The sequence below is a fragment of the Canis lupus genome (genome assembly GCF_048164855.1).
Source record: "Canis lupus baileyi chromosome 27 unlocalized genomic scaffold, mCanLup2.hap1 SUPER_27_unloc_1, whole genome shotgun sequence".
NCBI classification, from domain to species: domain Eukaryota; kingdom Metazoa; phylum Chordata; class Mammalia; order Carnivora; family Canidae; genus Canis; species Canis lupus.
Window position 1 is genome coordinate 277,649 of NW_027326442.1, and position 27,992 is coordinate 305,640.

The following is a 27,992-nucleotide window of genomic DNA, read 5'->3' on the forward strand; positions in this document are numbered from 1 at the left end:
CAAAATCCAAAACTAATATTTAGCAAACCAAATCCAACAGAATATTAAAAGGACATGTCATAATCAGGTTATATTCACTCCAGCAATGCATTTTAATACTAGAAAACCCATAGGCTGAAGTAAATGAAATTAGGTTTGGTCAAAAATAAATGAAAGAAAAAAATACTATCATCTCAATAGAGGTAGAAAAAGCATTTGGTAAAATTTAGTAGGAGAAGAAATAAGAGATTAAAAGCATAAGGTTTGGAACGGAAGAAATGAAGCATAATTATTTGCCAATAATATGATCTTCTACTTAGAATACTGAGAAAAATCAATTGAAAAATTAACAGAAATTACAGGAGAGGTTTACAAGGTGACTTATACGATCAATACATGAAAGCCAATCACATTTCTATATACCAGTAATAAGCAGAAAATTTAATAATAAAAACTATATACCACACCAAAAAATTATAAGATATCTAGTGAAAATCTATAAAAGTTTTTGAAAACCTATATGGGGATACTTATAAAACTTTAAAAAATAAGTTTAAAAAACGAATAAATAATAGCCCATGTTTACAGATAAGAAAACTTTTTTTTTTAAGATTTTGTTTATTTATTCATGAGAGACACAGACAGAGAGAGGCAGAAACACAGGCAGAGGGAGAAACAGGCTCCATGCAGGGAGCCCGACATGGGACTCGATCCCGGGTCTCCAGGATCACGCCCTGGACTGAAGGCAGGCGCTAAACCTCTGAGCCACCCAGGGATCCCCCCAATTTCCTTCTACCCAGAAGCAAAGACCAGAAGAAAAAAACCAATGAGTGTCCAGAGGGGCATGCTGAGGAAAAGAAGAGCTCCCCGAGGGCTGGGCTCCTGGAATCTCTGTCACATGCCCAGGAGACGGGAACAAATGGGTGTCGGAACCGGGCTGAGGCTTGCAGCTGAGGAAGGAGAGCACAAAAAAAGAAAACCACACACACAAAAAACACACACACACACAAACACACACACACACACACACACACAAAATAAAAAATGAAAAATAAAAATAAAAAAAAGGAAGGAGAGCACAGAACCCCCCAGGAAGCCTGGGGCCCCAGGCGAGCTTCCAGACCCCTCCACCCCCGAACCGCCCCTCTGGAGCTGCAGTAGCCACACGGGCAGCTCCACTGCATGGTCTCCAACAGCTTCTGCAGCCTGGTCGGCGTCCTTCAGCTGGCAGTGCTTCAGGTACAGGTGCTGCGGTGTCCCCGAGACCTCCTCCAGCAGAGTCTCCAAGGGCCCAGGGACCATGTACGACAGGTTGTCACCACTCAGATCCAGCTTCTTCAGGGAGGCGGTGTGAAAAGTTCTGAGACAAGTAGGTGATGCCCACGTACAGGAGCGGATCTCCAGGGAGTGCAGTGGCTCCTGCAGGTGACTGAGGAGAAAGGGTGCGGCTCTGTCAGGGGAGGGCCGGGCCGGCAAACACCTGCCTGTCCCTGTCGGGGCCAGTCCTGCGGCAAGCACCTCACCTGGGCTGCCATTTACCAATAGATTTAGGAGTATGTCCTTTGGTGTACCAAGGATTGGCCCAGTCTCAACAGACCTACCTCCTAGGTTCTCTTCCAACACCCCCGACACAGTTTCTCTGGTGAAATGGAGACCACATTAGTACCTGGTAGGACTGCAGACAGGAGCTGTTTGGAAAGAGATTATATGACCATAAAGAATCCATAGCATAAACTTGTTTTTTATACAGGTTTGGGTTTGGGGGAGCTTAGCTTGGCTGGGGTGTGCAGAAGGCCTCCACCCAGAAATTTCTGGGAGGCAGCACAGAGCAGATGTTTCCCTCCCATAATCATCCTGGGAGCCGTGCACACTCCTCTCCAGGGCAGCACAAATACCAGGACTGATCTGTGTTGTCTCTAGTTCTTTCCTCAGGGCCCAGCACAATGCCAGGCACTCAGCAGAGCCCAAAAGTATTGTTGAGGAAATCGCTGCATGCATCTTTCCCCATTAAATTTCTCTTCCTAAGGAGATCCCAGCCACTGGCTACAGGGGAAGCCCAAGTTCCCAGACTGCCTGCGATGCCATGAGCAAGTAAGGAGAGCCACCACTTCCTGTCTTACCCTCTGCCCTGACTTGACTTGAGGGGGCATCCTGGGTACTTTTTAGAGGACCCTGCCCACCCCTTCACCTGAGCACTTGATGCAGGTTGCCTGACAGGTAGGAGTAAGAGTAGAGCTTCTGAAGGTGACCCAGCTTGCTGAGCTATGACAGGAAGTACCTGGAGGGCTGCTCAGGCTCAGAGGAGAAGGCCCAGTGGTAGCAGGCCAGCTTGAGGCCTTGCTGGTTGCAGATCCTGCCCAGCTGGGTGGCAAACAGGCTCTGCTCAGACAGTGCCCAGAACCAGTCAAACACCTCCAGCTCCTGAATGAAATCTAGGTTCAGGATTTTCAGGATCCCTATAAGGCTATTAAAAGGCATTTCTTTAATATGCAACTTTCTACTGCAGAGAGGCAGGGACCCACAGCTCCCTTCCACTTTATTCAGGAGGCCAGAGAGGAATGTATCTAACTTGAGGGGCCTTCATAGGAAAAGATCCATGTGTAATTCCACTAGTTCTTGCAGACTCTGCTGGCTTGGGCTTGGCCCTGGCCGGGGGCATCACTGTGAATGGTAACCAAAAAGGGAACCTGGCCAGGGCCTCAGAGGCGCCTTTACCTTGGACCTGTTCGGAGTCCAAGGTCAAATCCAGCACCCTCAGTTCTGACCTCCTGTGGAGATGAGAGCGGTGTGAGGAGATGCTGACATCTGGGGAGCCCATCAGGGCCCAGGGTAAGCAGAGCAGCAGCAGCAGCAGCAGCAGCAGCAGCAGCCCTGGGCCACTGTGGAGTCTAAGTCCCCAGTCTCAGCATCAGCCCTTCCTAGGTGCCCCCCTAGTCCTCTCCTCTCTAATGGGTTTTTCCCTTCCTACTTTCCAGTCCCTATTCCTCACACAACCTCTACCACAATCCCTAGAAGGTAAAAAGCACACCCCTTAATGCTCTTCAGCTACACCATCAACCACTTCACGCAGAGATCCTCACTCACAGCCCTAGCAGATTCCAGTACTCCCTCCCTTCCTTCCCAGCTCTACCTCCAACTCAGAGCTCTTTCAGCACCCATACTTCAGTCCAGCAACCCCCTTACCTGGGACAAGTCCTCTGGGCAGGGCAGGCAAGCGCAGCTTGCAGGCTGTCTTGGTTGGGCCACTGTACAATCAGGGAGCCCAGGTGGAGAAAGGGGAAGGACCAGACCTGCACCAGTGCCTTCAGAGCCGCCACCTTTTGGCAAAAGCAGCCATGAGCAGTGGTGGGAAGTACTTGACTGTGAACTCTTCCAAGGCAGGTATGGGTGAAGCCTCATTGCTCAGGAGGCTGTGGGCTGCAAGTTCCAGGATCTTGGGTGGTGCAGGATTGCTCATCTCCATGGACCTGGTGAAGAGTCAGGAGACTTGTTGCCTCAGCATCCCCCCAAGTCAGCACGGAGGCTCCAAGTCCTTCATGTCCATCGCAGGACAGATGTTAGCCAAGGAACTGGAGGCCTCGCTCCACCCTCCATTCATGACTCCACATCCAGAGTTTGGGTCTTGCAAACCTGACTCTGTGACTGTCTCCCCCAACCCCCCACCCCAGGCACTGGTGGCACAGGGCCCAGAACTATCTCAGGGCCTTTACATTTACTCTTCTCTCTGCCTGGAAGATTTCTCCTAGAAATCCACTTGGCTGGCTCCCTCACTTTATTCTCTTTCAGTCTCTGCTTATATTTCCCCTTGTTTGAGAAGTCTTCCCTGAACACTGAACACTCACATAGGATAACACTCCCGTCCCTTAATGATGACTCTATCCTACTCTGCTTCATAGCTCTTGTACTACCACTTCTACCCTACCACCCACTCGTTCAAACACACACACACACACACACACACACACACACACACACGTATCATTGCTTGTTGTCTATCTCTGTTAAACTGTAAGCTCCATGAAATAAAAGAGGTGTCTGCTCTTATCATTGCTGTAGTCTGAGGGACCAACATATAATAGGCAACTGAGGCATATTTTAAGTGCATTACAAGAGCAAGTCTGCACATTGTAAGCTCACCACAATCCCACTGATTGAGCTTAGGGTGACGGAGGATGGAGGTTTTCTTTCTTTCTTTATTTATTTATTTATTTTTTATTGGTGTTCAATTTACTAACATACAGAATAACCCCCAGTGCCCGTCACCCATTCACTCCCACCCCCCGCCCACCTCCCCTTCCAACACCCCTAGTTCGTTTCCCAGAGTTAGCAGTCTTTACGTTCTGTCTCCCTATCTGATATTTCCCACACATTTCTTCCCCCTTCCCTTATATTCCTTTTCACTATTATTTATATTCCCCAAATGAATGAGAACATATAATGTTTGTCCTTCTCCGACTGGCTTACTTCACTCAGCATAATACCCTCCAGTTCCATCCACGTTGAAGCAAATGGTGGGTATTTGTCATTTCTAATAGCTGAGTAATATTCCATTGTATACATAAACCACATCTTCTTTATCCATTCATCTTTCGTTGGACACCGAGGCTCCTTCCACAGTTTGGCTATCGTGGCCATTGCTGCTATAAACATCGGGGTGCAGGTGTCCCGGCGTTTCACTGCATCTGTATCTTTGGGGTAAATCCCCAGCAGTGCAATTGCTGGGTCGTAGGGCAGGTCTATTTTTAGCTCTTTGAGGAACCTCCACACAGTTTTCCAGAGTGGCTGCACCAGTTCACATTCCCACCAACAGTGTATGAGGGTTCCCTTTTCTCCACATCCTCTCCAACATTTGTTGTTTCCTGCCTTGTTAATTTTCCCCATTCTCACTGGTGTGAGGTGGTATCTCATTGTGGTTTTGATTTGTATTTCCCTGATGGCAAGTGATGCAGAGCATTTTCTCATGTGCATGTTGGCCATGTCTATGTCTTCCTCTGTGAGATTTCTGTTCATGTCTTTTGCCCATTTCATGATTGGATTGTTTGTTTCTTTGGTGTTGAGTTTAATAAGTTCTTTATAGATCTTGGAAACTAGCCCTTTATCTGATATGTCATTTGCAAATATCTTCTCCCATTCTGTAGGTTGTCTTTGAGTTTTGTTGACTGTATCCTTTGCTGTGCAAAAGCTTCTGATCTTGATGAAGTCCCAATAGTTCATTTTTGCTTTTGTTTCTTTTGCCTTCGTGGATGTATCTTGCAAGAAGTTACTATGGCCGAGTTCAAAAAGGGTGTTGCCTGTGTTCTTCTCTAGGATTTTGATGGAATCATGTCTCACATTTAGATCTCTCATCCATTTTGAGTTTATCTTTGTGTATGGTGAAAGAGAGTGGTCTAGTTTCATTCTTCTGCATGTGGATGTCCAATTTTCCCAGCACCATTTATTGAAGAGACTGTCTTTCTTCCAGTGGATAGTCTTTCCTCCTTTATCGAATATTAGTTGCCCATAAAGTTCAGGGTCCACTTCTGGATTCTCTATTCTGTTCCACTGATCTATGTGTCTGTTTTTGTGCCAGTACCACACTGTCTTGATGACCACAGCTTTGTAGTACAACCTGAAATCTGGCATTGTGATGCCCCCAGATATGGTTTTCTTTTTTAAAATTCCCCTGGCTATTCGGGGTCTTTTCTGATTCCACACAAATCTTAAAATAATTTGTTCTAACTCTCTGAAGAAAGTCCATGGTATTTTGATAGGGATTGCATTAAACGTGTATATTGCCCTGGGTAACATTGACATTTTCACAATATTAATTCTGCCAATCCATGAGCATGGAATATTTTTCCATCTCTTTGTGTCTTCCTCAATTTCTTTCAGAAGTGTTCTATAGTTTTGAGGGTATAGATCCTTTACATCTTTGGTTAGGTTTATTCCTAGGTATCTTATGCTTTTGGGTGCAATTGTAAATGGGATTGACTCCTTAATTTCTCTTTCTTCAGTCTCATTGTTAGTGTCTAGAAATACCACTGATTTCTGGGCATTGATTGTGTATCCTGCCACGCTACCGAATTGCTGTATGAGTTCTAGCAATCTTGGGGTGGAGACTTTTGGGTTTTCTATGTAGAGTATCATGTCATCGGCGAAGAGGGAGAGTTTGACTTCTTCTTTGCCAATTTGAATGCCTTTAATGTCTTTTTGTTGTCTGATTGCTGAGGCTAGGACTTCCAGTACTATGTTGAACAGCAGTGGTGAGAGTGGACATCCCTGTCTTGTTCCTGATCTTAGGGGAAAGGCTCCCAGTGTTTCCCCATTGAGAATGATATTTGCGGTGGGCTTTTCATAGATGGCTTTTAAGATGTCGAGGAATGTTCCCTCTATCCCTACACTCTGAAGAGTTTTGATCAGGAATGGATGCTGTATTTTGTCAAATGCTTTCTCTGCATCCAATGAGAGGATCATATGGTTCTTGGTTTTTCTCTTGCTGATATGATGAATCACATTGATTGTTTTACGGGTGTTGAACCAGCCTTGTGTCCCAGGGATAAATCCTACTTGGTCATGGTGAATAATTTTTTTAATGTACTGTTGGATCCTATTGGCCAGTATCTTGTTGAGAATTTTTGCATCCATGTTCATCAGGGATATTGGTCTGTAATTCTCCTTTTTGGTGGGGTCTTTGTCTGGTTTTGGAATTAAGGTGATGCTGGCTTCATAGAACGAATTTGGAAGTACTCCATCTCTTTCTATCTTTCCAAACAGCTTTAGGAGAATAGGTATGGTTTCTTCTTTAAACGTTTGATAAAATTCCCCTGGGAAGCCATCTGGCCCTGGACTCTTGTGTCTTGGGAGGTTTTTGATGACTGCTTCAATTTCCTCCCTGGTTATTGGCCTGTTCAGGTTTTCTATTTCTTCCTGTTCCAGTTTTGGTAGTTTGTGGCTTTCCAGGAATGCGTCCATTTCTTCTAGATTGCCTAATTTATTGGCGTATAGCTGTTCATAATATGTTTTTAAAATCGTTTGTATTTCCTTGGTGTTGGTAGCGATCTCTCCTTTCTCATTCATGATTTTATTAATTTGAGTCTTCTCTCTCTTCTTTTTAATAAGGCTGGCTAATGGTTTATCTATCTTATTAATTCTTTCAAAGAACCAACTCCTGGTTTTGTTGATCTGTTCCACAGTTCTTCTGGTCTCGATTTCGTTGAGTTCTGCTCGAATCTTTATTAACTCCCTTCTTCTCTTGGGTGTAGGATCTATTTGCTGTTTTTCTCTAGCTCCTTTATGTGTAAGGTTAGCTTTTGTATTTGAGTTCTTTCCAGTTTTTGAATGGATGCTTGTATTGCGATGTATTTCCCCCTTAGGACTGCTTTTGCTGCATCCCAAAGATTTTGAACGGTTGTATCTTCATTCTCATTAGTTTCCATGAATCTTTTTAATTCTTCCTTAATTTCCTGGTTGACCCTTTTATCTTTTAGCAGGATGGTCCTTAACCGGAGGTTTTCTTTCTTCACTCATGAAGCATCAGGTTAATTTCAGGTCACTTATATTCTTTCCACGGCCTAAACCCTCCTTTCTTCCTAGGCTTCCTAGGCTTTCTTCCTACACTTCCTAGGGAAGTGTAGCCCCATCCCATTACCCTCCAAGGCCACCCAGGCTACAGAGCAGATCTTTGTGCTGTGACAGGATTTTCTAGACCTGTGCTGTCTGATGTGAAAGCCATGAGACACATGTGACAACAGACCACTTGAAATGTGGCTCATGGGACTAACTCAATTTTTAGTTTTATTTAATTTCAATTAATTTCAATTAATAGCTACATGTAGCTACATGCTACATTTTTGGACAGTACAAAACTAGAATCTATAGAAGTCAGAGACAGGAAACATTCATTCGTAATCTCACCAAGCTATGAAATCCACTCCTATGATGCTATTATGGCGTTGGCAAGAAAACTGAGAAATATAATATGTCCCTTTTTAAGGAACAGTGAATATTGGCAATTATTGGCCAATCTCACTTTTTTATAAAGATATTTATTTATTCATTCATTCATTCATTCATTCATTCATTCATGAGAGACAGAGAGACAGAGAGAGAGAGAGAGAGGCGCAGAAGTAGGCTCCATGCCAGGAGCCCGATACGGGACTCAATCCCAGGACTCCAGGATCACGCCCTGGGCCAAAGGCAGTTGCCAAACCGCTGAGCCACCCAGGGATCCCCTCACTTTTGAAGCTGGATGTAAAAGTCCTAAACAATGAAACACTGACAAATCGTTCTCTTAAAAAGATGATCATGTATGATTGATATCAGGAATGCAAGAAGGGTTAATGTCATTAATTATTTAACTGTGTCAATGGCGACAGGAAAATCAAGTAAGGGATAGGAAGAAAATTCCTGAACCTGATATTTAGTAGTGGTGTTCTATATACACTGCCTTTAAAGTCAAATAAGAGCCACCATTCACATCCTGCACACCTGATGCACCCTGCACGTCCAATTCAGGGAGTGTCACTGATCCAGGGCCCACCCTGTTGCCCACAAGAATCCCTGGCAGCCTGGAGCAAGGGCCACACCTCACATGTGTTGCTCTGCACCAAGGACTGCGTGCAACAGACTAGCTCCTGGGAGACACTTTGGTTTGAGGACTTGCCAAGGACTTTGCTGAACCTGCTTGAGAGTGCCTGGTGGATCTGGCACACTTCCACCTCACCTTGCCTCCCTAATTGCCTCATCGCCTATGTCCATCTGTAGCTCTCCAAGCCTTCCTTGGCTCCTTCCTCATTTTCCTTCATAGACAACTCCCCTAGTAAAATCCTTGCACATTTTCCTATCTTAGCATCTGGTTCCTGTGGGGCCTGGACTAACTCAGATGTCATATCGCCGCTTCTATTCAACACTGTACTGGACATCCTGTCACACTTTTACAAGGAAAAAGGTTGTATGAGAACAGGAAAAGAAGAAACAAAAGTGCTAATAAATGTAGATCATATGACTCTTTACACAGGAAATCCAAGACAATCCTAGACAAACCTACAGAATAATAGAGTTCAGCCAGGTTGTGTCACATAAGATTGACATATAGACATCAGTGGTGCTAGTATGTATCAGTAACAACCATTTGAAAAATGTAATCGTCATGATTATAAGGTCCCAATCACAAGTGTACTAGATGGTCCTTAATAAAAGCAACAACAACAACAACAACAACAACAACAACAAAATAAATAAATAAATAAAAGCAACAAATGTTTCTCAAGATGTCTTTAAAAGATTTCAAAGTTTTGGACCAGAGTATACATAACGTGACAATCACTTAAATTGACTTTTAACTTTCTTATAAGTTTTAGATAATAACAACCATAACACACAGATTGTTAAGACAGCAAAAGGACACTGCTGGGGGGCTGCATGGTGGTGCAGTCAGTTGAGCGTCCAACTCTTGGTTTCTCCCAGGGGTTGTGGGATTGAGCCCTGCAGAGGGCTCCAGGCTCTGCGCTCTGCATATAGTTTGCTTGAGACCCTCTTTCCCTCTTCTTCTGCCCCTCCCCACCACCCTCTTGGGCTCTCATAAATAAATAAATAAATAAATAAATAAATAAATAAATAAATAAATAAATAAAGTAATTAAAAAAGTACACTGTTGGGAGAAATAAAATTTTTTTTTGGGGGGGAAGAAATAATTAAATAAAATCTCCTGTCAGGGGATTCCTGGGTGGCTCAGCGGTTTAGCACCTGCCTTTGGCCCAGGGCGGGATCCTGGAGTCCCGGGATCGAGTCCCACGTCAGGCTCCCAGCATGGAGCCTGCTTCTCCCTCCTCCTGTGTCTCTGCCTCTCTCTCTCTCTCTGTCTATCATAAATAAATAACTCTTTAAAAAAAAATCTCCTGTCAACCCAGTACAACCCCTTCACAAAATGTAGACAAGAATGAAAGTTTTGTTATTAAGCATTAAACCAGACCATGATGCATATCACAGGCATTCAGCTAAAGAAATTGGAATGATAAAGAAATCTCACCCTTTTAGATAGCTAGGCAGAAACAATCCATTACATACATACAACTGTCTTAGTCCAAAGGAAAAATTAAAACTTGGAGCCAAGTGCTTGGACAAAACTTCCACAGAGTTAGGGAGACAGAACCCCACACTCCTCTGTGTTCACCTTTCACAGAGGTGGCTCCAGAAAGACACACCTAGAATGCAAAACTGGCAAAAGGCTTGTTCAGCTTTTTAAAAGATTACATATGTGTGAAAAGAACAAAGAAGATTAGGATCACAAATTTTCAAAAGGAAATGCTGGAAAGAAAAGCAGGGGAAGAAAGTGTTCTTTCCCTTTTGGCACGAGGGACACATCAAAGTTCTTGAGACTAAAGCAAAGTTATTTGTTTTGTATATTTTGTAATTGGAGTTCAATTTGCCAACATATAGTATAACATCCAGTGCTCATCCCGTCAAGCGCCCCCCTCTGTGCCCATCACCCAGTCCCCCCGTCCCCCCACCCCTTCCACTACCCCTTGTTTGTTTCCCAGAGTTAGGTGTCTCTCATGTGCTGTCACCCTCTATGATATTTCCCACTCATTTTCTCTCCTTTCCCCTATAATCCCTTTCACTATTTTTTATATTTCCTGAATGAATGAAACCATATAACGTTTGTCCTTCTCCAAATGACTTACTTCACTCAGTGTAATACCCTCCAGTTCTATTCATGTTGAAGCAAATGGTGAGTATTCATTGTTTCTAATGGCTGAGTAATATTCCATTGTATACATAGACCACGTCTTCTTTATCCATTCGTCTGTCGATGGACACCGAGGCTCCTGCCACAGTTTGGCTATTGTGGACATTGCTGTAAAGTAAAGTTTTTAGTTAGAGGCAAATTCATAGTCAGATTCTTCAATTACTAAAGAACACCGAACATATAAACTGTACAATTCATTTAATAAGAATAAAATCAACCACAAAGGCAGCAGAAGAAAGGGCATAATTACGAGCACTTGAAGATAAAATAATTAGCAGAAAAACAGCATTAGGAGAAAAATAGGCAGACTGTAAAGAAGAGAAAAAGAACTAATCAGAATTAGAAATGGCAAAGTGACTATACCTATGGACACGGATCATATCATGAGAACCAAGAGAAACAAAGACAGAACGAGCAGCACTATCAGTATTTTGTTGATGTTTGAATTAGGACAAGCATACACACTATCAACATTGGGAAAGCTGTGGCCAATGCAATATGACATGTAATGCTGGTGCTTTCAATAGCAATTAAAAGAAAAAGAGATAGAAAAAAACCCATGTATTTCAGTGGAAAACTATGCATCCTTTATAATGTATACCCTTTTAGATTATCAGATTCTAGATTATCAGCTCAGATTCCTGTTCATTATCTTTGTGCGATTTTGTAACTCCTTGTATGTTGTAGGTAACTGATAGATATATAATTCTATCTAGCCTGGTAGTGACTTTCCGCTAATTTCCACCTGTGGAAAAGCAGTTTTATCTTTATTCATAATTCATCTCACCATCCCTTTATGTCATATAACTGCACTGTTTGGATTCTTCTTTTGAATTGGCTAGAACATCTGCCTCACATATTCACTTTATAACTCTATATGAGAGTCATGATTCTACCTTTTTTACCAATAGAAAGCTAAAAGAAAAAAATTTTTTAAAGGCTAATATAATAAGAATATTTTTATTGATGTGACTGGATGGGAATGTTGAGTATATCCAGCAAGAACTGAATAGTAAATGTACAATGGCAAAGTAACTTAGACACATGAAAGAAACCACACCCTAACCAGGCTATCACTAGGGATGACATTAATAATAAATATGTGAAATAAAATTAAGAATAGCAAATTATTGATGTAATGGAATAAAATTAACAAAACTAAAGACTTGTCAATGGGCAGAAAGCAAATATTGAAAAGATATAAATTCTTAACTTATTGTTATAATCAGAATATTTTTGGTAATCTGTCTAAATAATTATAACTTTAATCTAGAAGAAACAACAAAACAAGAGAATGCTAAAAGATACTAACTTTACCAGATATTTGCATAAAGTAATATTGACCCAAGAACAAAAACCAACTGATGAACATAAATAAAGGAAGCTCTCCCAAGAGCTCACTGTATTATTGAAGGATCTAGTCTTCAGGGGATCCCTGCATGGCTCAGGGGTTTGGCGCCTACCTTCAGCCCAGGGCGCCATCCTGGAGTCCCAGGATCGGGTCCCGCATCGGGCTCCCTGCATAGAGCATGCTTCTCCCTCTGCCTGTGTCTCTGCCTCTCTCTCTATCATGAATAAATAAATAAAATCTTAAAAAAAAGAAGGATCTAGTCTTCAGTATCCAGATTGTTGACTACAGATAGCTAAGACAAAAAGACGAGCTTCTTTGGAGAAGATTCCAGTGAAAGGTGGCTCAGCAAAGTGAGGGAAACTGCCTGTCACAGTTAAGGTTTAGGCAGCAGGAGAATCTGGCAGCTAACTCTTCGTCCTCCAACCTCCACTCTCAGAGCTTTCCCACAAATCCAGCAGCAACAAACCCTCCACAATGCTTCCCTGTCTCAGGGGCACCTGGGTGGCTCAGGGGTTGAGCGCCTGCCTTGGGCCCAGGGCATGATCCCGGATTCCCCGGATCGAGTCCCACGTCGGGCTCCCTGCATGGAGCCTGCTTCTCCCTCTGCCTGTGTCTCTGCCTCTCTCTCTCCCCCCCCCACCCCGTCTCTCTCATGAATAAATAAAATCTTTAAAATAAAATGCTCCTCTCTTCACAAACATCGGATAGCTTTGAGAGAGATGAATTTGTAAGATGCGGGCAGCCCCGGTGGCGCAGCGGTTTGGCGCCGCCTGCAGCCTGGGGTGTGATCCTGGAAGCCCGGGATCGAGTCCCGCGTCGGGCACCCTGCATGGAGCCTGCTTCTCCCTCTCCCTCTGCCTGTGTCTCTGCCTCTCTCTCTGTGTCTATGAATAAATAAATAAAATCTTTAAAAAAAAAAAAAGAATTTGTAAGATGCATCACATAGGAAAGAAAAAAATCCACTACCAATAAAACACCCAGTGAGGGTAAGGCCCATACTGATTACTGAGATGCCAATCCCTGATGTATCCATGATGCACAATGAATAGGACTTTTTGGTAGGTGGACGTATAGCGTGAAAAAATAATTTTCTAGAGGGACACCTGGGTGGCTCAGCCGTTGAGTGCCTGCCTTCGGCCCAGGGCGTGATCCTGGAATCCTTGGTTCGAGTCCCACATTGGGCTCCCGGCATGGAGCCTGCTTCTCCCTCTCCCTCTGCCTGTGTCTCTGCCTCTCTCTCTGTGTGTCTCTCATGAATAAATAAATAAAGTCTTTAAAAAATAATAAATAAAGTATGTTAATTTCATTCATAAAAAAGTCTTTAAACACAGGCTAAACAACATTGGTTGGGGCTTAAGAATGCATTTATTTCAGGAATAGTTTCTGCTTGGGCATAACTGATAACATTCAAAAGGCAGAAAGTGATTTTTCCGTACAAATTATTATAACTCTAAAGTACCAAAGGGCATTCTGGAGATACTAAGACATTTGGGGATAAAAAACATATGTAGTTTCCATAGCTTGGCTTTATTCCTGAAAGACTCCCTCATCCTTTTGACAACAGAAATATCCCCCGCTCGCTAAGGCCAGTTGTATATCAAATACTCCCATATACAAAGACTGGCCCCATCCCCATCCACCAATTTTCCAGTGATAAGAGAAGCTACAGGAGACAGCAGGAAGCAGACCAATAGGGAGATCTCTCAGGAACTCCAATTTGCTTCGCTGGAATTTTCTTAACCGTCCAAATACGTCTTTTGCCAAAGAGCCATAGTTGTCAATAGCAGTCAGGGAATAAATGACGCCAGGGGCAACACAGTTGCTCCTTACTCCGTTCTGGCCTATTCTACAGCCAAGGATTTGGTGAGATTGTAAACACCTGCTCTGGCAGCTGCACTATACACAAGTCCTGGAAATCCATTTTAAACAAGGATAATATTATTCAGAATGGATCCTCCATGCTCTTTCATCCAGGAGTTGTAAACTGCTCTCCACATGTAGAAGGTGCTCATCAATTTGGTTTCGATCACAGCATGCCATCCCTTTGCACTGATGTGTTTTGCAGGAGACCTGAACTGACCTCCTCCATTGTTTACAAAAAATTGATCTTACCATAAATATCTAAGGTGGATTTGACCAAATTGTTCACCGCCTTTTCTTTGCAGATGTTGCATTTTATGGGAGTGACCTGAGCCTGGTGGGCTCAGTTCATCTGCAGTAGATTTTAGTCAATCAAAGTTACGTGACGCAATGACCACATTACACCCCAGCTGCAAGATCTTGGTCATGATGGCCTTTCTGATACCTGTGTCCCCTCTGGTGATGATGGCCAGTTGGTCTTGCAGCAAGCCAGCAACCAGCCAGCTCTTGCCCTTGTCCCAAGTGCCCATCTCCACCAAGCATCTGAGTCTTAGGAGTGCTAAAGTCACTTACATGGTAAAAAATAATAATAATAATAATAATATTTTTTACTTTATTTATTCTTGAGAGACACATACACAGAGAGGCAGAGACATAGGCAGAGGGAGAAGCAGGCTTCCTGTAAGGAACCCAATGTGGGACTCCATCTCTGACCCCGGGATCATGCCGTGACCCGAAGGCAGAAGACACTCCACTCCTGAGCCATCCGGGTGTCCCTACAGGAAAATTTTTATGTTTAAAAAAAAATCAATAGCCTGTCTAAATTATCTCATTTTATTAAAAATAGATTATCATTTTAAATACTGATATTCCGTCAGAAGTCTCTTATTGACAGTTATTTTGAATTTCAAACTATAAATAACCCAGAAATAGATTTTGTTAAATGCCTTTATCCAAATTTCAGGTTATTGAGTATATGCTTCCTTTACATCTTTTTCTCCTTTATGGAGATGATCATGTGGGATCTCTTCCTCTCTTTTGTGTCAATATGGTGAGGTTTGGTTTTGTCTTTTTTAAAGACTTTATTTATTCATGTCAGAGAGAGAGAGAGAGAGAGAGAGAGAGAGAGAGAGAGAGAGTGACAGGCGGAGGGAGAAGCAGGCTCCATGCAGGGAGCCCGATACGGGTTCGATCCTGGGTCTCCAGGATCAAGCCCTGGGCCGAAGGCAGGCGCTAAACTGCTGAGCCACCCAGAGATCCCCAATATGGTGGGTTTTATTAAAAGATTTCCTCATATTGGACTATCCTTGCATTTCTAGTATTTCTCACTTAGTCACATGCTATTATGACTATCAATGCCATTGCACCAGTATTTATCAATGAGATTCGTCTGTAATTTTCTTTTAGAGACCGTTTTGTGAATTTGTGTTTGGGATTTTTTTTTTTAGTGAAATAGCTCTGTCAATTTTGATCTGTGTTGGACTTTGACTTGAATCTAGTGTGGTCTGGGGTGAATGAGCTGGCTGAATGACAGACCCTATCCTGTGATAGGTGGAAAGAGGATACTTCCGTGAAAAACTATGCATTGCTCATATCTTACTTGTTCAGTCTAGTCTTCACTATTTCCTAGTCTTTCATGGTTTTTAAGCTACTTCAGAAGACAAGTGATAGCAATGCAAAATAATTCTTGTCTCTGGACATGTACATTCTGTCCTATTCAATTGACTTCTCCTCACTAGCCGGTTAAATAAATCTTTAACACTTGTTCGTTTTTGTATCTGCATGAGTCATGATTTTATCATTTTTAAATAATCTATTTTTATTGTAAAAATATATTTATATTATGTATATTTATGTAAAATATACATAAAATTGCCATCTTAACCATTTTTTAAAATATGCGGGTCAGTGGCATTAAGCACATTATTGTGCACCCATCACCACCATCCATCCCCAGAACTCTTTCATCCTACTAAATTGAAATTGTACCCAGTAAATAATAACCCTCCATTCCTCTATCACCTAAGCTCCTGGGAAACCACCCTTCAACTTTCTGTCTTTATAAATTGGACCGCTCTACGTATCTTTGTAAGTGTGCTAGGAGGAAACACTTCCTACCAATTCAGATGCAGTGATCTAGAGACTATTAATTAACTGGCAGATTTGGGATCCCTGGGTGGCGCAGCGGTTTGGCGCCTGCCTTTGGCCCAGGGCGCGATCCTGGAGACCCGGGATCGAATCCCACGTCAGGCTCCCGGTGCATGGAGCCTGCTTCTCCCTCTGCCTGTGTCTCTGCCTCTCTCTCTCTCACTGTGTGCCTATCATAAATAAATAAAAAAATTAAAAAAAAATTAACTGACAGATTTACAGGAGAAAAGACAAGATTAATTTACACACTCACGCAGGAGCATTCAGATGAAGAGGCTCCCTAAAGAGCTGGAGATAGACGTTTATATACCAACTGAACAGGGGAAAGCGATGGAAAGCAAAGAAAGAGCTTCTCTGGAAAAGACTAAGGAGCTTTTAGGAAAACAAATGGAAAGTATGATATTGTCATGTTTGCCACTTCTCAGATGCAAGTGGTCCAGGCTGAGAGTGAAACTACCCCAAAGAGGGATTTATGGCAGCTTCTCTCTCAGAAGGATAAGCCTTTAGTCAGATACATGAGACCCAGAAAGGCTTCTGCATTTGCTGTGTCATAAATGACTTCAGTTTAAAATAACCTTGCTCCAACTCAAGGGGTATAAGTGGATCCATACAAGTGGAATCATACAGTATTTGTCCTTCAGTGACTAGCTTATTTCATTTAGCATAATGTCCCCAAGGTTCATCCATGCTTACAATGTGTTAGGAATTACCTTCCTTTTAAAGACTGAAATAAAATTCTGCTGTACTTACATATTACATCGTGTTTATCCGTTCATCCATTGATGGACACTTGAGTTCCTTCCGCCTCTTAACTATTGTGAATAAATGTGCTTATGAATACAGCTGTACAAATTCTTCAAGACCCTCCTTTCAATTCTTTGGGGTATATACCCAGAAGTAAAATTGCTGGATATATATTTTTTAAGATCTTATTTATTTATTCATGAGAGAGACACACACAGAGAGAGAGAGAGAGAAAGAGAGAGAGGCAGAGACACAGGCAGAGGGAGAAGCAGGCTCCATGCACCGGGAGCCCGATGTGGGATTCGATCCCGGGTCTCCAGGATCGCGCCCTGGGCCAAAGGCAGGCGCCAAACCGCTGTGCCACCCATGGATCCCCCAAAAGGTTTTAATATTTAATTGTAAAGGTGGGCAATAAATCTAAATTGTGGTATCATTATGATTTTTTCTTTTTTAAAGAGTTTACTTATTTCTTTTAGAGAGAGAGAACACAAGTTGAGGGAGAGGGACAAGCAGTCTCTGCACTGAATGTGGAGCCTGATGTGGGATTTGACCTCATGACCCTGAGATCATGCTCTGAGTCAAAATCAAGAGTTGGATGCTCAACCGAGACACCCAGGTGCTCCTCATTGTGATTCTTAAAACGAGAGATACACAGTGACTTATTTTTCATGGCAAATATTTTTAGATCCATAAAGCTTTATGGTAATTATCCATGTGTTATTTGTTTTGGTCATGCTGTCAAATTTGTAATAAAGCTTCTTAACCCAAAGGAAAAATAAAGTTATGTGTAGCAAAAAAATTTTTTCTCTCTGTAGTGTGTTTGAATCTATTAAGATATATATGCTCCAGGGGCATCTGGGAAGCTGTCAATTAAAATGTTTGCCTTTGGCTCAGGTCATTATGCCAGGGTCCTGGGATCAAGTCCCATGTTGGGCCTGCCTGCTGCTCCCCCTACTATTCTTTCTCTGATTGATAGATAAATAGATAGATAAATAAATAATCTTTTTAAAACAGATATATATGCTCCAAACAAACCTTAAAGAAAAAACAGCAAAATGTTATTGTTTTCACTCTTCACACACTGCTATAAACATTCTCATTAGCTCACACAGTCCTTCCAGCTGGCTTACGTATACTTACTTCCCTTCGGCTTCAGGGATTGGGGGAATGGCTGGAAGTGCACACGAGGCTCTTTTTGTGATAAATTGTAAGCAGGCATACATTCAGCCAGAAGCCTTCCAGATTGGTCATATAAAAACATGGAGAGCAACAAGAAAATGGAACTGAATGACTACCAAATTTCTACTCAGTACAGAACATTTTAGACTTACAACAGTAACTCTAAAAGCTCCCATTAAGCACGTTCAATATTAGTTTATAACCATTATCTCATTTAATCTTCACACACATACAATTTATGTGGTATATAGCATCTTAATTCCCATTTCAGAGCTGAGGAATGCTCTGCTTGAGGTCATGCAGCTAGTAATTGGAGCTAGGGGTTCTTAACATTGCATACTCTTTTCACCCTGGGGATGCTACTGAACTCAAAGGGCAGTTCTGAGGATTAGATGTGCTGAGGCACATTGTTTCCTTAGCCTCCTGCCTGCCATGGAGTAAGTAGTCATTATATGATCGCCATTAGTATTGAATCATTACTATTTAATATTAAATTATATTAATACAAATAAAACAATTAAGTTATTAATTGTGCATATCTGGGTCCTATGTATAGGTTTTCCAACCGTTTTATTCAATTCCTGTACTTCAAGATCATATAGCACACAAGTGAGAATATCTCCAACTTTGTGATTATAAATTAATAAAGGGTTAAGACTAGGAATACAGAAGTACTCACAGTTCAAATTTTAACTCACCATTTGTGAAATTGTGGGTCAGGATGATGTTGTAATAGGTAATAGGGCCATCCTAGTTGCTGGACAATGTTCTGGTCAGGAGTCCATCGGCAGCACTTTGGGATGGGTACTCCATTCTGGAGTCTGACTTTCAACACTTGCAGTCCAGAAATTCAACTTAGTCAGTCTATGGAAAATTACTGAGGCTCTTGGAAATTATTAAAATGAACCAAACTAACCAAATAAGTAATCTTTAAATCATATTATCAATTGTGTATCTATAATTAGAGACATACCTCTCCTAGAAGGGGCTATTCTATCCCCTTATTGTCCTAGCAATGAGAACAAATTCTTGCTCACAGGTGGTCCATTGGAAATCACTTCCCTAACCAGAGTTAGGGAATCTCCCTAACCAGAGTTCTTCCTCCCCAAATCTCTCCCCTATTATGTGTTTTGTTTTCTGGTAGCAGTTATCACTACCTAAAATTATCTTACTTCCTCCTAGATTGTCTGCCTTCCTCCATTAGAATGGCAGGTTCTCTGATGTTTGTTCACTGCCATATCCCTAACTTCTAGAACAGAGCTTGACACATAGCAGGAACTCAATATATGCTTGAATGAATTAATGTCATCTGGAGGTTGTAAACCCAAGTTAGATGCAAGTCAACTTAAGCTTCTTTCCCTCAACAGGAAATAGTTGCCCTGTCACTGAACTGAGTTTAGGGACAGTCCTCAGAGATGGGTCGGCCCCCTCGGACTCAGACCCCAGAGCAGGTGGAACCTGGCCCAGCCCAGTGATCTGTGTGTCTGCTCTCTCAGCTGCCCTCCAAAGCCCTGGGATCGACTTGCCACACTCACTTGCACCCTGAGCCACAGCTTCTGGTATAAGCAGAAACCACGGAGCCTCCCAGTTTCTCTTATTCCTTTCCTCAGGTTCAAGGACCCCTAAGGCTCTGGGTCCCTAGTTGGTGTTCTGGACCTAAAGATATGGGCATCTGCTTATATCTAACTCTAACCTGTTGTGGCCCAATGATCTCCTCCCTGCAACAAAGAAGGACTGAGATATGTAGATTGAGAACTGTGATCCTTCTTGGTTGTTAAAATAACTTACAAGTTATTATGGTACTAATTTTGGGGAACAGCAATGGATACTGAGTTTGTGCTTAATGCTCATCGACTGTTCCCCTCCCATATTCCCATTAAATATGTTTGAGAACTCAAAAGGCTAACTCCCAAGACCACCCTGAAATAGAGTCCTCCAGTCTTTTTTCTTTTTTTTTTTTAAGATCTTATTTATTTGAGAGGGAGAGTATCTGCACACAGGAGTGGGGGGTAGAGGAGACGGGAGGGAGAGGGAGAAGCAGGCTCCCCGCCTGAGAGGCTGCAGCGCCTGGCATTCCAGTAGTGCTTTGTGTGGACTCAGGGGACCATTCCCCCGGTGACTTTGAAGGGAAGCCTTCTGAGAAGCTTGGGACCAGAAGAGTTCAGGTGCAAGAGGAATAGGGATGGTGTGGACCTCGAAGACCCTGATCCCATCATAGAATGTTGTGGTGTCCTGGGGGTCTCATGCAGGACTGGGGTGCCAAAGTAGCAGACACTCTGTTCAGCTTTGTCGGGGCACGATGGCACTGTGTATCCAGGCTCCAGCTGTTATCTTTTCTTTTTTTTTTTTTCCAGCTGTTTTCTGAGAGCCACTTGTTATTGTCTTCTCCTCATAAAAGTGAGGGGAACTGATTCTTCAAGTTGGTTTTATAAGATCACTTGAACTACTTCTCAAATGACTGAATTCACAAGCCAGGTCACAGACTATCCTAGTTCAGGTAACAATGACCTGCAATGCACACGTAAACCTCTTATCCACCAAGTCCACTGCGTACTCCTAGCCACAGACTCTTTTACTCTGGACATCACCCTGATCCTGGGTGGCTAAATACATGTCCATCGTTTTCACCGGATTGTCCCGTCTTTTCATGGTTCTACTTCTGGTTTCTTCTGCATCCTGTTCTGTGCAGTTCCCTGCTGCTCTGGATCTATGCAGTCCCTTTAGGGGAATGTGCTGACCTCAAGATGCTCCTGGCACGAAGGTGGTAAGTGACAGCATCCAAAACCTGGTTCAAAGTTCATGCTATTCCATGATGTCACAGGAGCTGAGGCCTGTCTACACAGTGGCTTACTTCACAACTCCCATAAATAGCCTATATTCCATAAAACGTAGGAGTTGGTCACTATCAGGAGATTGGAATGAAACTTAAAATAACTCCACCAATCCAAATAGGAGGGGTCTGCCCTCAGTTTGTTTTGATCTTTTTTAAAAAAATCTTTATTTTATTTTTTATTTTTTTGAGAGAGACAGCATGACCAGAGGGTGAAGGGCAGAGGGAGAGGGAGAGGCAGAGAATCCCAAGCAGGCACCACACCCAGCTCGGTGCCTAACTAACATAAGATCTGATCTCACGACCCTGAGGTCATGACCTGAGCCAAAATCAAGAGGAGGGCACTTAACTGACTGAGCCACCCAGGTGTCCCTCAGTTTCTTTTTCTATTAACCCTTTAAGATAGAGATCTTATGTATAAGTGAGCAGTAGGTAGAAGAATTGGTGGCACCAACAAAGACCAACAGGACTCACAGCAGGGTTGTCTGTCTTCAGTGGTGCTGGGAGCAGGTCTCTGCGGACTTAACACTCCCTGCATATCACGGGGAGATGGCCACCTATCGCTCAGGTCCTTAAAAATGTTTGTTAAATTCGTTTAGGCAGGGGTAGAAGTACTTTCTAGAAACTGAATTTAATAGCACCTGTCAGGGAGAAGAAAAGCCTATTGTTCAGATCGAAAAGGCTCACAGAGTCAGAAAGTCTGAGGAACTCAACAAAATAGCCTCTGATGTGCGGCACCATGGGGGGAAGGGTTCCAAGGTCCTGGGGGAGACAGGAGAACCGGAAGTCAGCATCTCTGTTGCCTGAGACCTCAGCCAGCTCACTCCTCCTGCCCCTTCTCCATCCTGGGCAAGTGGCGCCTCTAACAGTGAACCCAGGAAAGGAAAAGACAGCAGGAAAGGGAAAACAGGAATAGAAAAATGGAAGGAACAAACAGAATAAAAATAGTAAGATGAGAAGAATGTGGTTTTTTTCCTCGGATACCAAATATGTGTTGTTTTCCACACCAACCAATTCTGACACTAACTGGGTATCTAAAAATTCAATTTAATGACACCGCCTAGCTGGAGTTACCATCACATTCCACACAGGTTAAATGGCTCAGTCCCACAAGACTATGTGCACTTCAGATGCCAGATAGGAATGGGGGGGGGTGCTCAGGCTACCTGTGCTTCTGCCAACTGCAAATGTAGGGGCTCCCCTGACCCCTCAAGTATGATTACGACTCACCTTAGTAATGCACTTTACTTACAATGACTGGTTATAAAGGATCTACCTCAGACACAGCCAAAGGGAAGTGATGCATAGGACACTGTAGAGGGTGGGTGCCACAGAACTTCCAGGGCTCCTCCAGGGTGCCACCCTACCAACACATCCATGTGCCCACCAACCAGAAACTCTCTAGAACTTGTTTTGAGGGGTTTTATGGAGGTTTCATTACACAGGCATGATTGGCTGAATCAGTGGCCATGGTGATTGAGCTCAATCTCTGATGCCTCTCCCCTCCTAGAAGGTTAGGGATGAGGCTGAAAAATTTAACCCTCTCATCACCAAACCTTCACACAGGCAAAAATCTACATATACATTTGGATTTCCCAAAATGTAACTACTAATAACCTAATAGTCGATTAACACACATTTGGTATGTTACAAGTATTATATACTGTATTGTTAAAATAGAGCTAGAGAAAATAAAATCATTAAGAAAAATCACATTTATACTATTGTACTGTATCTGTCCAAAAAGAGAAAATCCACCCTTGCGTTAAGTGGACCTTTGCAGTTCAAACATGTTGTTCAAGAGCCCTGCTGTGGGGCACAGCTACAGCAGTGCTTAGAAAGAAATTAAGAGATAAGTGCTTAGGTAATAAATATACCATAGACAAAATGACCTTACTGGATGTGAACTCCATTCTGTGGGAGATTGACTAGCCTTCTCTTGAGGAATAGACACCCACCTATGAGCCTGGCTACTGGGTTCCTGAACTTTTCCCATAACTACCCAGAAGAGTTGCAGTAGGAATGACTGGACAGAGACAGAAACTGAAAGCTATGACTTTATGTGGCCAGAAACCCAACATAATCTTTGTACAAAGAGAAAAGAGAAGAAAAAATGGCATTGGCAGAAAAAGCAGGATTGTAGCACAGGATGGTCTTGATCCATTGACCATTGGGTTAGGGGTCCAGCACCCTTCTGTTACCTTTTCCTCTGTTGTAACAAAGATCCCTATTGTCGGGGCTATAGGGAAAAAACACTTATGGCATGCCTGTAGCACAGTGAAGGGGTTGATTCAAACTAATTGGAAGCCCAGGGTCCTTAAGCACTATAAAGCCATCATACCATGAGGGAGGCTCCTAACCCTGAGGGTGCTAACTGGAAAATTTTTGGAGAAAGAAATTTATACAGATGAGAAGAAATGTAGGAGAATCACTGAAGTGTATACTGAGTGTCTAGAGGAAGGAAGAAACCTGACAGTGAGGAACTGAAGCAAAGCTAAAATAAGGATCCACCACTTGATCCAATTGGAAATTCAAAATCTACTAAAAATTTCATATGATAACTGTGGACCCAAGGAATTTAACAAAAATCCCCTACCCCTGGACAAGCAGAGCAGGGCTAACTCCATTTTGTGCTACATCCGCCATCTCATGTATGACCCCCACAAGACCTACTTATTGCACTCCCCCCACCCTAGTAAAGCCACTGAGCACACCCTTACTGGAAACGGGCTCATATAGGAATGCGGAACCCCTAAACCGCAAAGAATGTAAACCCCGCCTTTTGCTTGCCAATCCCGCGCGCCAATTCTGACCAGAGTGATAGGCTAGTTCAAATGGTCACTGTAGGGTAAACTGTAATTCAATTGGCCACCTGCGTGTGGACCGACATGACTGTGCAAGTCTGTGTGTGTTACAATCCCATTGGCCACTGGCCCCTATAAAACTGCTACGCCTCTTACCCTCGGGGTACAAGTCCCTGCTCCACTGTGTCGGGTATACTTGGCCCAAGCTCTAGTTTGCAAATAAACCCTCATGCGCTTGCATCAGTGTTGGCTTCTAGGTGGTTTCTCGGATACGCCATCTTGGGCACAATAACAAAAAGACACACATTGGCTTTGTGCCGCTATTAACACAGATTCTTTTTTTTTTTTTTTTGATTCTTTAATATTTGCCTTAAATGTGTCAGTTGGTAAAGCTTCACAGCCTTAATCCTGAGGCTCAAGTTATAGTTGTATCTGGAGACCCCAAAAATTTAACCAAGGTACTCATTATAACCCTTTAGTAGAGTTACTGAATATGAAGTGGAGGACAAATAGGTAAGTTTTACCTTAATCATCCAAACTATTACTGTCCTGCGTAAATCTTCACAGTCATAGCACCCATTGCCTCAAAATATCCCACATTGGGTGAGAAAGCTCTGCCCAAGTGAGTAATAAATTAAAATTAAGACTTTGGGGGCAGCCCGGTGGCTCAGTGGTTTTGCACCGCATTGGACCCAGGGCATGATCCTGGAGACCTGGGATGGAGTCACACATCGGGCTCCCTGCACGGAGCCTGCTTCTCCCTCTGCCTGTGTCTCTACTGCTCTCTCTCTGTCTCTCTCTCTCTGTGTCTGTCATGAAAAAATAAATTTTAAAAATCTTAAAAAAAAAATAAAAGACTTTGGTAATTACAGGGGCACCTGGTTGGCTCACTTGGTAGAGCATGTATGTGACTCTTGATCTCAAGGTCGTGAGTTCGGGCCTGATGCTGGGCATGGAGCTTACCTTAAAAATAATAATAATAAAAAAAGACTTTGGTAGTAACAAATTGGCTTGACAAAAGTGAATCCCCATGGATGCCCCTCATCTATTAAAACAGTTAATATAGCCCAGTGCAAAATAAAAATTAAAAATAAAATAGGACTTCCTTCGGGCACCTGGGTGGCTCAGTCAGTTCAGGGTCCGACTGTTATCTCAGCTCAGGTTTTGGTCTCAGGGTTCTGGGTCCAAGGCTGGTATTACGCCTTCCTTCAATGATTGAAACTTTGGGAAAACCTAATGATTGAAGAAGTGATTATCCCTACTACTGCTCCGTTTAAAAACTTAAATTTGCCTATTAAACTTTGCCTGTTAATAAACTTGGAAAGAAGGCAGGCACCTCATGGTGGACTACTGCAACCTTAATTCTGAGGTCCCATTCCCTAAGGCTCCATTACCAAACATTATTGAAATTTCCAAGTCCATCCCATCAGTAACAAAGAAATATTCTGAGATTACAGATTTGGCTAATAAATTCTGTTCGTTGTCTATTTCAATGCCTCTCAGCCATAGTTTGTCTTCACCTCCCAAGGGATACAATACACCTTTACCCATGGGGGTACCTCATGGGTACCTCAACAGCTTTGGGATCCATCACATACAATCTTTGAGGGCAAGCCCTTAACTGGACCCAACTTTCTTGACACGCACAGGTATGACATTATATTGATGACATACCTCCTCCAAAGAGAGTCTTCTGACACACTCGTTATGAAGATATGAATCCCAGAGCTCACAAAAGGAGGATGGGTCCTCAATGTTCCATACACAATGCAAGTCCCACCACATCATTTTCAGTTAAAGTACCTGAAAATTATTTGGTAAACCGTCCCTGACACTGTCAAGAAACAGTTGTTAACCTTCTCAGCACAGAAGTCGAAAATCTTTTTGTCTTTTTGGGTTCTCAAAGGCAACATATTCCCTATTTACTAATTTTACTCAATTTGATTGATGCTGTTATTTGCAAATTGACCTCCATGGAATTGATGTAGGAACGAATTAGTGGCAGATGGGGGCCTAAGCAGGGAAAGATCAAGGAAAGGCCCCAGAGTCAGGCTCCTACCCATCCCAAGAAAACAGACATAAGACAGCAAAAACAGAAGAAATAAACGTGGCTCCCTAACTCCAAAATGCTAGGGACTATCCCCCCTTGCATGGCTACTAAGTAATCACAGAAACTCACCAGACTAAAAAGAAATAGGTCATTAAGATGTTTTCAATACAGTCCCTGCTCAAACCAAGACAGCACAAGAATCGCAAGCTCATGGGCTACCTGACCAGGCTCACAGATATCCCAGATGTAGAGAAATATTATGGAGGAGGGATCAACCAGAGACAAAGGAACACCTTGCTCATGATATTTATAAGAACATCTTGTTATTACGATAGTTACAAATCCACCACTTTTGTTCTAAATATCCATCCAGATACTGACAAGAAATTTACCAAGTTCCCTGAGCAGTTTCCTATAAAAGACCATAAAAAGCCCTCAGTGGCACCCCTGTCAGGGGGGCCGTCTCAATTCTGAGAACTTTCTCTGCATGTCTGCTTAAAAAACTTCTATCACTTTGCTCACTCTGTGTCGTCTGTTCTAGATTCATTCCTTGACTCCTTGAGACAAGAACCAAGCTCTCCTGTATCATTTTGGTGCCCAAACCGGGGGCCACTCCCCTTAAAGGGTGAGTAAATGTGGATTCTATCCTTTCTTTCCTGGGTGACATCTCTCCCTTCGGTAACCGCTTCTTGTAACAAAAAGCAAAACCAGGTACTTGTCAGCCAGTTAAAGGCAGATAGCGAGGCTGCTGGTCTTAAAGACTCACGTTGACAGGCTTCTGGAGAAAGGTTTGCTCAATCCCCCTTCCCTAAAGGAAGGGAATGTTGGCCTAAGCCTAACCAGCTCCACTTTCTGTTTTCTGGCTTTCTGCATTGGCTTTTCCCCCCGCCTGAGGGCCTTCGCTTATTGTGGGGTCATGCTTGCAAACGGGGCCCCAGGTACTGGAACAGAGAGAAGCAAGGGTGAGGCAGGAAACTTAACTGCAACTGATCATTGTGGAGTCCGAGAAAATTAAGGCCATTCACCTCAAGTTCAGCATTAGCACAAATACAGCCATCTCAGGCCCTGTGAAGAAGAGCTGAACTTTACCTTCCTTCAGTTAAGCCCCATATTAGAATGAGAACAAAGCTCAGAACGCCCTTGGCAGGAAGTCCCATATCAGAAAGACTACAGAGCTCAGAGAATCCCTTATCAGATCTTAAGAAACTCCCCCACCCTTTCCCCTCATATTGGAATGGGAAAAAAACATTCCTCCACCCCTTCTGAAAATTCCCTAGACCAGCCCATGAAAAACCCAGCTGTAACCCACTTCAGGGTCCAAGCTCCTGCTCTGTTGTGTGGAGTATACTTGGACCCACGCTCGAACTTGTAAATAAACCCTTGTGTACTTGCATCGGTGTTGGCTCCTTGGTGGTTTCTCGGATTCGCAATCTTGGGCACAACAATCATGATCGGCCTGACTCATCAGGCACCATGGGGCAAGGGATGCAAGTGAATTTATGTGACCAAAGGATGAGGTCTCCTGTAGGAGAGCCCAGGAACATAAGGTCATTTATAGGATTCCATGTTCATTGATTGGAAGAATTAATATTGTGAAAATGTCAATGATACCCAGGGGCAATTGGCACATTTAATGAAATCCCTATCAAAATACCATGGACTTTCTTCAGAGAGTTGGCAAAAATCATCTTGACATTTGTGTGGAATCAGAAAAGACCCCAAATAGCCTGGGGAATATTGAAAAAGAAAACCAGAGCTGGGGGCATCACAATGCCAGATTGCAGGTTGTACTACCAAGCTGTGATCATCAAGACTGGGTGGTACTGGCACAAAAACAGACACATAGATCAATGGAACAGAATAGAGAATCCAGAAATTGTCCCTCAACTCTAGGGTCAACTAATAGTCAACAAAGCAGGAAAGACAATCCACTGGAAAAAGGACAGTCTATTCAACCCAATGGTGCTGGGAAAATTGGACAGCCACGTGCAGAAGAATGAAACTAGACCATTCTCTTACACCACACACAAAGATGAACTCAAAATGGATGAAAGATCTAAATGTGAGACAAGATTCTATCAAAATCCTAGAGGAGAACACAGGCAACACAACACCTCTTTTGAACTTGGCCATGGCAACTTCTTGTAAGATACATCTATGAAGGCAAGGGAAACAAAAGGCAAAATGAACTATTGGGACTTCATCAAGATAAAAACCTTCTGCACAGCAAAAGAAACAACAGAACTAAAAGACAACCCGCGGAGTGGGAGAAGATATTTGCAAATGACGTATCAGATAAAGGGCTAGTATCCAAAATCTAT

The 27,992-nt window shown here is 42.9% G+C and overlaps 1 protein-coding gene and 1 pseudogene across 4 annotated transcripts; both read right to left on the minus strand.

Moving 5' to 3' along the window:
* Positions 1-549: 549 nt before the first annotated feature.
* On the minus strand, positions 550-27,816 carry LOC140629622 (uncharacterized). 4 transcript variants are annotated; one of them, XM_072819120.1, is made up of 7 exons: positions 18,686-27,815; positions 17,949-18,043; positions 10,641-10,813; positions 3,163-3,446; positions 2,258-2,400; positions 1,581-1,667; positions 557-1,408 (listed from the first exon to the last, which is right to left on the minus strand). In XM_072819120.1, exons 4-7 carry the CDS (start codon positions 3,376-3,378, stop codon positions 874-876), a joined length of 981 nt encoding a protein of 326 aa, XP_072675221.1. In that variant the 5' UTR covers positions 3,379-3,446; positions 10,641-10,813; positions 17,949-18,043; positions 18,686-27,815; the 3' UTR covers positions 557-873. The 4 variants fall into 4 exon arrangements, 2 of the variants coding, with proteins under 2 accessions (XP_072675221.1, XP_072675222.1); XR_012027451.1 differs by having other exon boundaries at positions 550-1,408; positions 2,168-3,446; positions 18,686-27,816; XM_072819121.1 differs by lacking the exons at positions 17,949-18,043; positions 18,686-27,815 and adding an exon at positions 12,169-12,599.
* On the minus strand, positions 12,617-14,983 carry LOC140629623 (peroxisomal trans-2-enoyl-CoA reductase pseudogene; annotated as a pseudogene).
* Positions 27,817-27,992: the final 176 nt, after the last annotated feature.

Excerpts from the sequence above, each read along its gene's own strand:
- LOC140629622 (XM_072819120.1), bottom strand. The coding sequence starts at position 3,378 with ATGAGGCTTCACCCATACCTGCCTTGGAAGAGTTCACAGTCAAGTACT. Across the intron at positions 2,401-3,162 it reads GCCCAGAGGACTTGTCCCAG|GAGCTGGAGGTGTTTGACTG; the intron begins GTAAGGGGGTTG and ends GATTTCATTCAG. Across the intron at positions 1,668-2,257 it reads GAGCCTGAGCAGCCCTCCAG|CTCCTGTCTGCAGTCCTACC; the intron begins GTACTTCCTGTC and ends CTTTCCAAACAG.